The sequence below is a fragment of the Salvia hispanica genome, unplaced genomic scaffold (assembly GCF_023119035.1).
Source record: "Salvia hispanica cultivar TCC Black 2014 unplaced genomic scaffold, UniMelb_Shisp_WGS_1.0 HiC_scaffold_479, whole genome shotgun sequence".
In the NCBI taxonomy this organism is placed as follows: Eukaryota; Viridiplantae; Streptophyta; class Magnoliopsida; order Lamiales; family Lamiaceae; genus Salvia; species Salvia hispanica.
This window is the reverse complement of record NW_025952222.1, coordinates 8,616-21,585: the sequence shown is the minus strand read 5'-3', so window position 1 is coordinate 21,585 and position 12,970 is coordinate 8,616. Positions and strand designations below refer to the sequence as shown.

General features: G+C 38.5%; 2 protein-coding genes across 3 annotated transcripts; one reads left to right on the top strand and one right to left on the bottom strand.

Moving 5' to 3' along the window:
- Positions 1-1,442: 1,442 nt before the first annotated feature.
- Positions 1,443-3,320, bottom strand: LOC125199360 (GDSL esterase/lipase At4g10955-like). The gene is made up of 3 exons (XM_048097402.1): positions 3,196-3,320; positions 2,754-3,114; positions 1,443-2,171 (listed from the first exon to the last, which is right to left on the bottom strand). Exons 1-3 carry the CDS (start codon positions 3,255-3,257, stop codon positions 1,443-1,445), a joined length of 1,152 nt encoding a protein of 383 aa, XP_047953359.1. The 5' UTR covers positions 3,258-3,320.
- Positions 3,321-8,739: 5,419 nt separating this feature from the next.
- On the top strand, positions 8,740-11,955 carry LOC125199355 (protein BOBBER 1-like). Of its 2 annotated transcripts, none has more exons than XM_048097398.1 (7): positions 8,740-9,124; positions 9,991-10,104; positions 10,534-10,706; positions 10,835-10,883; positions 10,969-11,135; positions 11,520-11,591; positions 11,660-11,955. In XM_048097398.1, the coding sequence occupies exons 1-7, from the start codon at positions 8,878-8,880 to the stop codon at positions 11,684-11,686; spliced, it is 849 nt and encodes a 282-aa protein (XP_047953355.1). In that variant the 5' UTR covers positions 8,740-8,877; the 3' UTR covers positions 11,687-11,955. The 2 variants fall into 2 exon arrangements, with proteins under 2 accessions (XP_047953355.1, XP_047953354.1); XM_048097397.1 differs by having other exon boundaries at positions 9,955-10,104.
- Positions 11,956-12,970: the final 1,015 nt, after the last annotated feature.

The window sequence follows — 12,970 nt, the reverse complement described above, 5'->3', positions numbered from 1 at the left end:
TAATCTTACGTGGAACACCGAGACATTATCTAAAACCTGAAATAGCCAAATTATGAAACGCATTAATATCTCTATTTATACGAGTATTTTATTATTGTAGTGTTTTTCATATAAATGGAGTTGTGGTAGTATAGTTGAAAAACTCATCCTTCACTACGTTTCTTTCGAATTATCGATCAAGAAAATCTCTAAAACCCAACTTATCAAAACCCCAAAGCTCCTGTTTTGCGCAGCCGCTTAATCAATTGTGGTTCACTCCCATTACGCAGAAGAACAAGACCACAAGAAGCCATTCAGCGCTGCCCGTACCCTATGTAGATACGATACTCTTGCTTGTTATGTGCTACAATAGCCTCGTACATTTGCGAATATATTTGTATTTAAAATAAGTTGAGTCAATACATTTATCTAACTTTGTAAAAATATAGTAACAATTATATTTAATACCCCTACATACAAACAAATTAACGTATTTTTACTATTGGCCTATGGGTATCATTTCACAATATATTACCTCAATATATATATCAACAAAGTTACCATTTCCGCCACATAGCTCAATTGGATTGAAAAGGGTTGTGCATTATTTTGTGTAATTCCTGATAGAAATCCATGGGTTCCATCCTAAAACCAATTGGTTAATAGGAGGAGGGCCCATGAGATTTATATACTAGTTTCAGTTTTCTCTTTACACCGATGTGGGACGGTTATATGTTATATTTTTAGTTTCAATTGCCAACATCCTCCCTCAAACCCTTCAAGGTGAACCTTGGAGGGGTTGGACTTTTTTCTAATCGATTGGACAATCGGCCCAATTTTTTTGGATCGGTTGGACCACTTGGCCCAAATTTTTTGGAGGGGTTGGACTTTTTTCTAATCGATTGGACAATCGGCCCAATTTTTTTCGATCGGTTGGACCACTTGGCCCAAATTTTTAAGTCCGAGATATACTGGCTTTGGATCGAGTCATTTTTGGTTTCGGCCCAGATATCTGCTGGGTCGATTAAATTTGACCCATGATCGGTGACCCGCTCCGATACCATGATAGAAATCCATGGGTTCCATCCTAAAACCAATTGGTTAATAGGAGGAGGGCCCATGAGACTTATATACTAGTTTCAGTTTTCTCTTTACACCGATGTGGGACAGTTATATGTTATATTTTTAGTTTCAATTGCCAACAATTACAGATATGAAATATTTAAATTCTCTTTAGTATATTTTGTGCATGATACATTAATTATCTCTATTATCATTTTAATCAAAGAGAACAAATGCGATGTTCATTAATGAAACACCTTAAATAACATTTTATATGACTTGATTACACTAAAGCAAACGAGGTAGAACTGTAGAAGGTGATAAATGACCATTACATAAAAGCAAATTCATGCACCCTAATAAGATATTGAACTTAAACCATTAACCAAAGTAGCATCACTTTAATTGTAACTGTAGGATTTGTATTTCAACTCCGAATTCGGGTTCCACCATTGATGAATCCCATGAGCCTCCTTGAAATTCGGCAGTGCGCCGGTGTTGATCGTCAGAAACGCCGATGGAAGAAGATGCACTGGCTCCGAATCCATCTTCCCCAGAGAACTCGACACCATGCTTCGGATCGAGTGCTTCGTAGCCATCCTCCCAATCTTCCTCGCCCCGATCGCCTCCATATTTTCCCTGTGTTCGAAATATCCAGCATATTCTGAGCATATCATGTCAGACGAGCTGATAAAAAGATGTGGGACCCATGATGAGAGCATAGTAAATGCCTTGTCGTCCTGGGTCTTGGGCCCTGTGGCCACCTTGGTGGCCACAGCCAGGCTAGCAGTGACGACAGTGCTAACCAGCCTCAACCCTTGCTTTAGCCTCTCGCTCTGGATCGACTCGATCGGGAGCGAGGCAAAAGGGGGGTTGAAGAGGTAGGTCTCGAGATGGGCCGAGTGGCTCTTCACCATGTTCCTTCCTATTAGTAAAGTTAGGGACGCTCCAATGGAATGTCCCACTAGCCAGACATTTCCAGGGTGTTTGTCCACCCTGGAGATGACATCAGCAGAAGCTTCCAGACCAATCTGGAAGTTTGTGTTGGCCTTGAAATTCTTGATCATACAATTTAAGGTGGTCACAAGATCCTCCACCTTGCCGAGCCTGCCATCGTTGAATTTGGCGATCTTGCCACGGAACGTGTTATGATAACGTTTCTCTTAACGAAGAATTCCTGTCACGAAACCAACAACACACGAATCCGGCGTCCCTAAGCTTGGGATCGGCGGCTGAAACAAAACAGAGGAGGCTGGCGCGGAAGAGAATTCCGTCGGCAGCGTGGAGGTTTTGCGTTTGTGTATTGCGCAAGTTTATATGGGCAAAATATTACTTCATTAATTGAATTACGGAATTAATGAATAGCCCTATTTATATATCTAAGACCCTAGGGTTGGTTCGACCTAGTCCTATTCATCGGGAAAGAACCAACAAAGAAAACCCGACGGAGCTTATAAAACGCTCGACTCAATTAAGTTCAAAATTAAAATAAAATAACAATAAGCAAGTAAAACAAAATACTTAATTTAATTAACTCCTAATTCTACTGCTCTCCATACTTCGGCGCCTACTTGGCGACGAAGTTTTGATATCGATCCGGTCGCCTGATTTGCTCCCGCGGCCTCAGCGTCCTGGTCGCTACACTCTCCTCTGCTAACACGTCTTCCCCTGATATCTTCTCCTCGCCTCCATTCTCCTCTACCGTCTCCTCAGTTGACGAGGAAGCTGGACTCGTCTCTGCAGCTGGGCTCGTCTCTGGACTCGTCTCTGCAGCTGGGCTCGTCTCTGCAGCAGATGCAGTAGGCGAGGTTGTTGAGGTCGTAACAGAACGCGACAACGTATTGTGGTGGGTGTTGGCCTACGTTGTATGGGGAGTTGAACTCGTAGACGGCGGCGAAGTACTGGCCTTGGTCGTTGGTCAACACCCGGTGCAGTTCAAAGCCGAAACTCTTCCACCACGGCGGAGCCAGGGCGAGAGGGCCGCCTCCGCGGCCATTCCGTCGGTCGCTTTCTAACACGTAGACGCCTTGGATTAGGCTTGCAGCTACCGATCTCTTGTGATTCGAATTGTTCCTGTTAAGATACTAAGTAATTAATATTTGCTCGAGACTAAAAGTCAAGAAAGTCAAAATAGAGAGAGGAGAGACGTCTTACCAATCAACTGTGGTTGGAAATGTTGGGCCGGAGAGGGCAAAGTTTTCCTTGTCGGGAACCATTGTTTGTTGCAAATTACTACAAGAATCAAATAAAAACCTCTTATCAAAACTGAAAGATGACCAAGGAATCTCTTTATGTAATCAAGTCTCATTTATTACAAAGTATTTATGCATATACAATGAGACCACTTGCTAGGAAGCTTCATGTGACAAGTTGCAGAAATTAATAAATTCATTGAGGTTTGGATCAAGAACAAGAACACAAGTCAATTGGTACCCAAAAAAATACTACCTCCGTCCCTGAAAATTTGATACAATTTGCTATTTTGGTCCGTCCCTGAAAATTTGATACACTTCACTTTTACCATTTTTGGTAGTGGACCTCATATTCCACTAACTCATTCCTCCTCATATTTTATTATAAAACTAATACTTTAAAAGTAGGACCCACATCCTACCAACTTTTTCAACTCACTTTCCATCACATTTCTTAAAACCCGTGTCGGGTTAAAGTGTAGCAAATTTTGGGGGACGGAGGTAGTAATTTATAGGATATTTTATTTATTTGCTGTTTTTATTTTTCAATTTTTTAACAGTTGGGATATGACTTTATGAGTATGAGTATTCAAAAGCATTTATCACAATAAAATCTATCTATATGAATATATTTAAATTAAATTTAGGCAAGAACTTGTAGTGCTCACCGAAATTTAATTAAATTACTGATTGGAATTTAATAATCACAATTAAGAAATTTCGTAGCTGCGTTGCAAAAAATTAATGTTTCCAATTGTTTATTATAGAGCTCCATGCTCGGAAGGTGCAATTTATTTTACAAAATGTCATATTTGATGCATTCAAGTATTAGATACAAGCTGGTGATGAACGATTAAATATTGGGTTTGGATAAAACTAAATATATCGAAAATGAGAGTTGATAGGGAAGTCACGTTGACTGCTTATAATTAAAGGTTATTTTTAATAAATATACATAAAGTAGTAATGCAGGTTGATGCTCAAACACTATTTAATAGACTAGTTGATTGACTAGTTAATGACTAGTTAAGAAACTGAGGAGAATGTTGATTCGAAAGATATACAGTATTAACAAAGAAGCATAGAAAAGGAAAGAGACAAATTATGCTTTTCAACTTGCGCCCGAATTAATAAATAATTAATGACCTTTCATTTATTTTATAAGAGTTGGGTGTAAAATAATCATGAACAAGTGAGAATTAGCAAATTTCTTAATATCAACTGGATTCCAAATTGGACCCTCAGATTCCATCGGCATTGACCAAAGATCTACTTTGCACTGGTGATGGCGGATCCAAAAACTAAAAATGAAGGGACTGAGTAACAACAAGATTTAAAAATAGGGTAGAGAGTTGGGCGTGTTCGTGTAGTGGTGGGTCGGTTTCCGAACATGTTATTTTCCAATTCAGCTGCATAAGACAGTTAGGTCTCCGAACATGTTATTTAGGCTCCCATGATTGAAGTCCCAAATAGTGCACTGTAGATGTGGCCACGGTTCGAAAACCGCCGGTTCCGGTTCGGCATTTGGTGGAACCGTAACCGGCCCGGATACCGGTTGTCCGGTTCCGGTTTAACCGCCGGTTACCGCCGGTTCCGGTTCCGGTTTATAACCGCCGGTTTTTCACCGGTTCCGGTTCGAATTTTTAATTTTTAATTTTTTTTTAATTTTTTTATATTTATAACTTTTAAATTCTATAGTAAAATCCGAAGATAATTGATAACGATAAATGATAACGATAAAGAATTGCAATTTTATTGATTTGAAACTTTGAATGTAAATTTCTACAATACAATTACAAGTTACAACTTACAACTTACAAGTTAAAAAATACAACAATACAACTATACACTTGAATTTAAAATTTAAATACAAAAATTACAATTTACAAAAAACATATTAAAAGTAAAGTTGAAACAATTAGGAAAAAAAAAGAAATAAAAGGAAAAGGACTTGAGCTCAACTTAAATTTAAAATTTAAGTTGAGGTGCCTACGTATCCTTAATGCTCAATTGCATTGAGGAATCAAAGTCCATGTAGTTCTCTTACCTTGCTTACCTTGTTGGTTGACGGTTGACGGCGGTTGGCCTTCATTCTTCACCTTCATCCTCGGTGTCAGTGAAGGTTTCCTCACTCTCTTCACGAGCATCCCAATCTGGTTCTTGCGCTCTCTTTGCAGCTTTTCCCCAATCATCAAGTAACATCACAGCTTCCATATTTCTCGCGGAGAGTTTGCTTCTTCTCACGTCCAAGACACATGCTCCAACACTGAAAGCGGACTCGACGGCTACGGTGGAAGCCGGGACTGCAAAGATCTCCTTAGCCATTGACGCAAGTATGGGATAATCTTTCTCGTGTGTTCCCCACCACTCTAGGACGTCGATTTGGGCGGGTGTAGGACCTGCATCACTAAAAGTATGGTGGCGTGCTTCCAAATAAAAATCTAACTCGCTTACCGATCCCATTGAGGTGTGCCTTGAGCTTGAGCCTGTGCCGTAGCCGTATAAGTCGGCTAATTGTGATTAAGCATCATAAGCAAAACCAAAACCACCATATTGCTGCTGTTGAGGAGCATGTTGTGTACGTTGACGAATTTGGTGGGTACGGTTATACTTTTCTTCATATTCGGCAAAGAGATTACGCAAGCTACTTTCAAATTGAGCTTGAACAAGTGATCTATCGGGAATGGTTAGTTCAAAAACTCTCGAGGTTTCATTATCATTAAAAGGCAAATTTTGAAGTGGACTAAGATCAATAGAACGCAAATTTTGATAATAGAAATCTAAGATTTTAGTTGTGCCAGCTAATTTCCATTTCGGATCTAAGCACTTAGCAATTAAAAACACAGTTGGAATTTCACTAAAATACTTCAACCATTTTTCAATCATATAAAATAAAACACACATTAACTCACGAGATCTAGCATTTTTCATGCATGTTTTAAAACCAAGTGCTATATACATGCAATGCTCTAACACACGAACAGATGTGCAATAGTAAACACCCGATAATTCAACGGTCGCACATTTGAAAGCCTTGAACAATTGACATAAACTCATGCTTTGGTCCCAACAATTAGGCGTAAGAACTATATCACCATAGGGATTAGTTCTAAAAAAATCGCACAAAGCATCTTTATGCTCCAAAGTAGAATTGAGGCAATCATATGTAGAGTTCCATCTAGTAGACACATCCATTATAAAAGTTGTATACCTGATGTTCCTGTTACGGCAATATTTTTTCCAAGCCTTGCCAAGCTTGAAATGGATCGCTCTAACTGCATTTCTAATAGGATCAACATGCTTTTGCCATAAAGAAAGCGCATCTTGTACACATAAGTTCAAAATATGACATACACATCTTTGATGAAAATACTTACCATCAATAATCGGAGAACACGCATCAATCAAGTCGCTAATACTTGCAGTATTAGCGGTTGCATTATCAAAAGCAACAGAAAACACCTTATTGCATAATTGATATTCATTCAAAACTTGAATAATTAAAAAAGCAATTGCATTTGCAGTGTGTGGTGTAGGAAAATCTCTAAAAGCAATTAAACGTTTGTTCAAAGACCAACTATTGTCCATAAAGTGAACGTAATTCCCATGTATGCATGTTTTTGGAAAGCATTAGTCCATACATCAGAGCAAATATTCACTTTGTGTCCCAAGTTACTCAAATATTGTGATAAATCTTTTTTCATTTCATAAAATTGATTTTTGGTAGATCGTTGAATACTAGTTCTAGGTAGTCTTTTTGCGTTCAAATTATAACACTCTTTCATCGAATCTTCGTAATCTTGATTATCATAAATATTAAAAGGAAGATGATGCATGGCAGCAAATTTAGCCATAACATCAGTAGCATGCTTATGATCATATCTTAAAAGAGTGGAGGACGGCGTACCTGTTTGAGACGAACCGGAGGCGGAGCCATGGGCACTCGCACTTTGGAAGTTGAGTTGGGTTTGGCTAGCGCTATGCCCATATAGTTCGGGATGAATCGTCTGCATGTGACGGATGAGAGAGCCATATCCCCTGGACTTCTTGAATTTGTATTTTTTGGTGCAGTAGTTACAATATGCCATAAAAAATATCGGCACTTCATTAACGGTAGAAACTATTGGGACCTTTTTGAAATGTTTCACATATATATCAGATTTATATTTAGATTTTTCTCCGCGGCCGTCTTGTGAAGGGGGGGGGGGGCATTTCCTCATTTTCGTGGTCACCGTCACTGTCCTTATTATCATCGTTCAGATTAACATTAACGTCATCAATATCATAATCATCGACCGAGATGTAATTATCAGCATCGGATTCGGCGCCAACCGCGCCATGACCACCCAATTGGGCTAGTGCAATGGCTGCAGCTGCACGACGATCTTCTTCCATCTACAAATAGTAGTATATGTACGAATTAGAATTTAGAAGATGAACATAGAAAAATCATGAATTCAAACTTATTAAATTATGTATAAAAAAATAATATGCAAAATATTTTATAACTTACTTGTAAGAGAACAGCCTCAGCATGGGAAACCTCTTCCAAAATTTCTCGACGAGTAGGTCGTCGTGATTTTTTCGGACGGGTAGATTGATCTTCGGCAATTCCTTTGCCCCGTCGATCACGGTCACCACCACCACGAGAAGAAGACATATTTTTTTTATAGTAATGTAGTTGAACAAGTTGTAACAAATATAAAGAGCAAATTATGAAAATTGATGAACAACTTAGGTAAACAAGTAGAGAGCAAATTGAGAGAATGAGGTAGAGAATAGAGAATTGGAGATTGAGAGAGAAATCCTTGTTAACACAAGAATGAGGTGAGTAGAAGTGATGAAGAAGGGGGTATTTATAGATAAAAATGGGGGCGAAATCTGATATTTAAAAAAAAAAAAAAATCAAAATTTGAAAACGGTCGAAAACCGCCGGTTTGGGTCAGAAAACCGCCGGTTTCGACCAGAAAACCGCGGTTTCCGACACCTTTTCAGGCCCTAAGCCGCAACCCTAAACCCTACGCCTGAACCCTACCCCTGAACCGTCGGGAACCGGCGGTTTTGTGTCATAAACCGCCGGTTTTCTGACACAAACCGCCGGTTTCCGACACAAAACCGGCGGTTAACCGTACTTTTTCCGACCTACACCTACAACCCTACGAACCTATCGGCGAACGGCTACATATTCCGGTTAACCGGCGGTTAACCGTCGGTTCCGATTGCTTATTTTTGGAACCGTAACCGAACCGTGATAACCGTGTAACCGGATTTCGAACCGGAACCGGAACCGGCGTCCGGTTCCGGTTCCGGTTCCGAACTGCCGGTTGAAAACCGGTGGTTAGCCAGCGGTCCGGTTTGGTTTGGCCACCTCTAGTTCACTGGGTCGATTGAGCCCTTCTATAACGATTCACTTGAGTCATAACAGTCCATGACAAAACAACACTTCATTTCCATTTACAATTTCATGATATAATTTATAATCTTATTTGGTCATTTTTAATGGATAGAAACTTATGTGATTTCTCGTTTACCATACGTTCAAAGATTTTTTATTAATAATTGATGGAATTAAAAAGTTTTGGAAGAGGGAGAGGTGCATCGATCAAGAAAATCTCTAAAGCCCAGCTGCTCAATCTGTTTGTCAATGGCGGTTCACTCCGATTACGTAGAAGAACAAGACCACAAGAAGCCATTCAGCGCCGTCCTCGACCGCTCTGAACCACTGGTGTTTCTTCAGAAGGTGTTTGAGTTCGTCGCGAGGGAGAGCGACCTGTTCAAGAGTAATTCGGATGTCAGTGCGGTGTTCAAAATGATCAGGAGTAGAATGGAGGAATCACGGAAGAATGCTGCTGTGCAGCTCAACCAAACTAAACCTGAACAACAGGCTAAGGGTATATTTCTTTCCTTTTTTGTGTTTTTTCTTGCATTTATTGTAGAATTATGAGTTTGGGGCTTTCATATTTCTGAGAATTCAATTGGATTGTGTATAATTTTGTGTAATCAGATTTCTTGCAGTTATGATCATGCTACTTAATGTTGTTATATGGTCCACTCATCTTGTAGGATTTTGTGTTGCAAGTTGGTTTTGAGTTTATTGCTAATCTTGGATACTTTCCTTTGATGCTTTGTACTACATTATTTCATTGAATCTTGATTGACAGTTATGTGTTTCTTTATATCTGAACGAGTAGGTCGGAGTTTTGTTTCGAGGTCTCTCGGTTTTTTATTTTGTATGAGGTGCGGATTTTAGCCACTGGTGTCATTAAATTTGTACCAACGCAAGGCCAGAAAATATGCTATTTGTGATGCTAGATAAGCTGAATTTAGGGTCAGTTGCCTCTATAGTGTCTTGATTTCTAAATCTAGACAAGTATAGGGATGATTGGCGAGTAAATCACAAGTTTTGCTCTATGAATAAATTGGTTTCAGTTTCAGTTTCCATCAAATTCAGCAGACATGATGTTTCATTGTTACAACGACGTGAGTTCACTGGTAAAATAACATTGTTGCAAGCAAAAGTTTCCCTTATCGATAAAATTGGTAAATAACATTGTATAGAAGTTGTCTGATTTGTAGATTAGGACAAAAGTCATGTTTGTTTAGCAATGATCCCAAAAATGTACACGCTTTTCTGTTTGGGAGCCTGAATACTGTTATGATATTCTTAGGACTATAATATTGTTGAGCGAATATGTTTAACTGCTACTTTGTCTCCAAGCAGCTCCTAACAAGTTAAACGACCTCGATATGGAAGCAGAGGAGAAGAAAAGGAAGGAATCAGAGAAGAAGGCTGCATTGAGGAAGAAGGAAGAGGCTTTGAAGGTGAAGGAGGCAGGAACTAAACCTGAAGAAGAGGCGAATGGGCCTCGAGGTGTACTTCATTATTGTTCCCTCCTTTTATGTGTTTTAGTTCCATTTAGTGTGAAATTCTTTTCTTGTTATATGTAGAGTTTATAGAATTATGAGTTTGGGGATTTTATATTTCTGAGAATTCAATTGGATTGAAAAGGGTTGTGCGTTATTTTGTGTGATTAAATTCTTGCCATATGATTGTGCTACTTGACATTGTTATACGTCAAACTGAAGTAGAACAGTGTATTACCAGTTGGTTTTGAGTTTATTGCTAATTTTGGATTTGCTTGGGTGGTGGCTTTAGTAACTGGATAAATATATCCCATACACTTCTATTTTGGGCACCTGAAATTGGCTTCGAAATGGCACTGTTATGATACTCTGATGACTATAGCATTGTTGAGTGAATATGTTTTAAATGCTAATCTGCTACTTTGTCTCCAAGCAGCTCCTAACAAGTCAAACGGCCTCGACATGGATACATACTCTTGGGGCCAATCTCTTCAAGAGGTTAACGTTTATGTTCATGTGCCACCTGGAACAAAGCCGAGTCTTATTGTTTGTGAAATCAAGAAGAACCATCTGAAAGTTGGGGTTAAGGGTCAGCCTCCAGTTATTGATGTAAGTGTGCATAGCTCTCTTTTGGTCTTAATTCGTACTCACAGTTCCTCTGCCATTTCCATTATATACGATACTTTTTGCCTTTGTCAGTGTTATTCGAGTTCTCAGTAAGTGATTTTCATCTTCAGGGTGAACTTTTTAATTCTGTCAAGGTTGATGACTGTTTTTGGAGTTTAGGTACATTTATCGAACCATGCAATTAGATGTAAAATGTTGTTTTATTGTATCTGGTGAATGCTAAATTTATCTTTCAATCGTTCAGAGGACCGAAAATTTCTCTCCATTGTCTTGACTAAACAAGATGGGAAGGAATGGTGGAAGTATGTGGTTAAGGGTGAGCCGGAGATTGATACTAGGAAGGCAGAACCAGAACCTAGCTTTATAGCTGATTTGGATCCGGAGACACGTTCAACTGTGGACAAAGTGATGGTAAGACTCGAGCAATACCCTTGATGATCCCTTTCTCCGTAATGGTATATATCTAATTCGCTTTGGTGCTTGCGTCTTTACAAAGGCCTGTTTCTTCACCTGATTAGTCATCTCCGCTTTGATATAATTTAAATGCATCTATTGCACTCTAGTCTACTGATCAATAGAATCTAAACCATAAATCTAGAGCACTTTTTGAATGGAGTTCGAATCTAGACAATGAGAAGAGAGCTTCTCATCAATGCTTCTTTTCAAATCAAATGGAGGGAAAGTTGTGTGTCTTTGCTTTATGCTTTGGTTGTGTTTTGATGGACCATTATCCCGTGTGTGTTCTTTTCGCTTCTCTTATTTGAGTGTATCCCATTTCGAAATTCGCCTTTTCAGTTCGACCAACGACAGAGAAAAATGGGCCTTCCAACCAGTGACGAGATGCAGAGGAAGGAGATCATGGCTAAGGTGATCACATTGAGTTCAATTTTGTTTCTCAACCCTTTTACTTACTGATAAATCTTGTATTTTTGCAGCACCTAGAAATGGCAAAGACCAACTAAGGATTCAAGCATATGCCATCTATGAAACTTGCTGGACAAACTTTTTTGTAGATGTCTCCACTATTAATTTTTCTGTGATCTCTCTTTGGAGTAGAAAATGAGTTGAAGATTGTCTAATCATAGCCTCAAGGTTATATGTGAAAGTGAATCAACCTTTTACTGTATTCAACAGTGTAGTGTGGACCAGTCATTGATTTGCACACTAATATGAATATTCTTGGAAGAAAAGAATATTCTGTAAATAATAATACTATATGTAATTAAGAATTTATATCTGAATAATTAATGTTTTAGTTATTAATCATTTTAAACATGTAAAATAAGTAAGCATATGGAAGCTACTACCCACACTAAGTGAGTATATATAAACAAAAAAGGGAGTTATGTCCATTTGATAATTGGGATATTTCAACTACATTCTTGATCAAATAGGCTCTATTATTAGGTAGTAATAAAAGGACAAACAAAAATATCAATTTCAAGGTCCTTCTCCATAAAAAGTAGGGTGGAACCACACAAATTGTCCTCTTGTAATAAAGATCCATTATAAAATAGGTGTAACAAGATAGTGATTCCTTTGTTTGATGGTTGGCAACCTCCACCACCACTATTTCATTATACCCTTGCCTTCTTCTTTTCTTGGTCCCATAGTTTTAATTTGTTTGTTTATTTCAACACTAACTTCATCTTGATGTTGTCACAACACAAAAATGTAGTGTCCCGATTCATCTGGTCCTTTTGCAGATGAGTGAGGCCAGGGTTTAATGTAAGTTCCAAATGTCAACAATGTACAAACAATCACTAAGAATATTATACACACTAAAAAAAAATACAGGTTTTAACGACCACAATTCTGCGAGCAGTACTATTTGTACTCGCCAAGCGAAGTTTACCCTTTAAATTCTTAACTAGCGAGAATAGCCACTTGCAATCTTCGTTGCGAATCTTGTGGAAACTTCGTGACTCAAAAGACGAGGTATCCGCAAGCGCATCGTTGGTGCTCGCACATGTGCAAACGAAATTTTGTGATAGAACTATTATCGAGCACATTTCTATGTTTATGGTAAATTACATCAAACTCGATATCTAAACTTAGATCTTGAACACAATTGTGGACTCTTATGTTCTTTATAAGATACTCCATTAATTAACATAAATTTTGTTTTTTATAGACCTAAACAAATAGGGAAAATATGAAATGGCCTATAATGGTTATGGATTTATAATTGTTTTTTCTCTATCTTTCATTCCATAGATGGAATTTGAGATCATGTGTGAGATGGT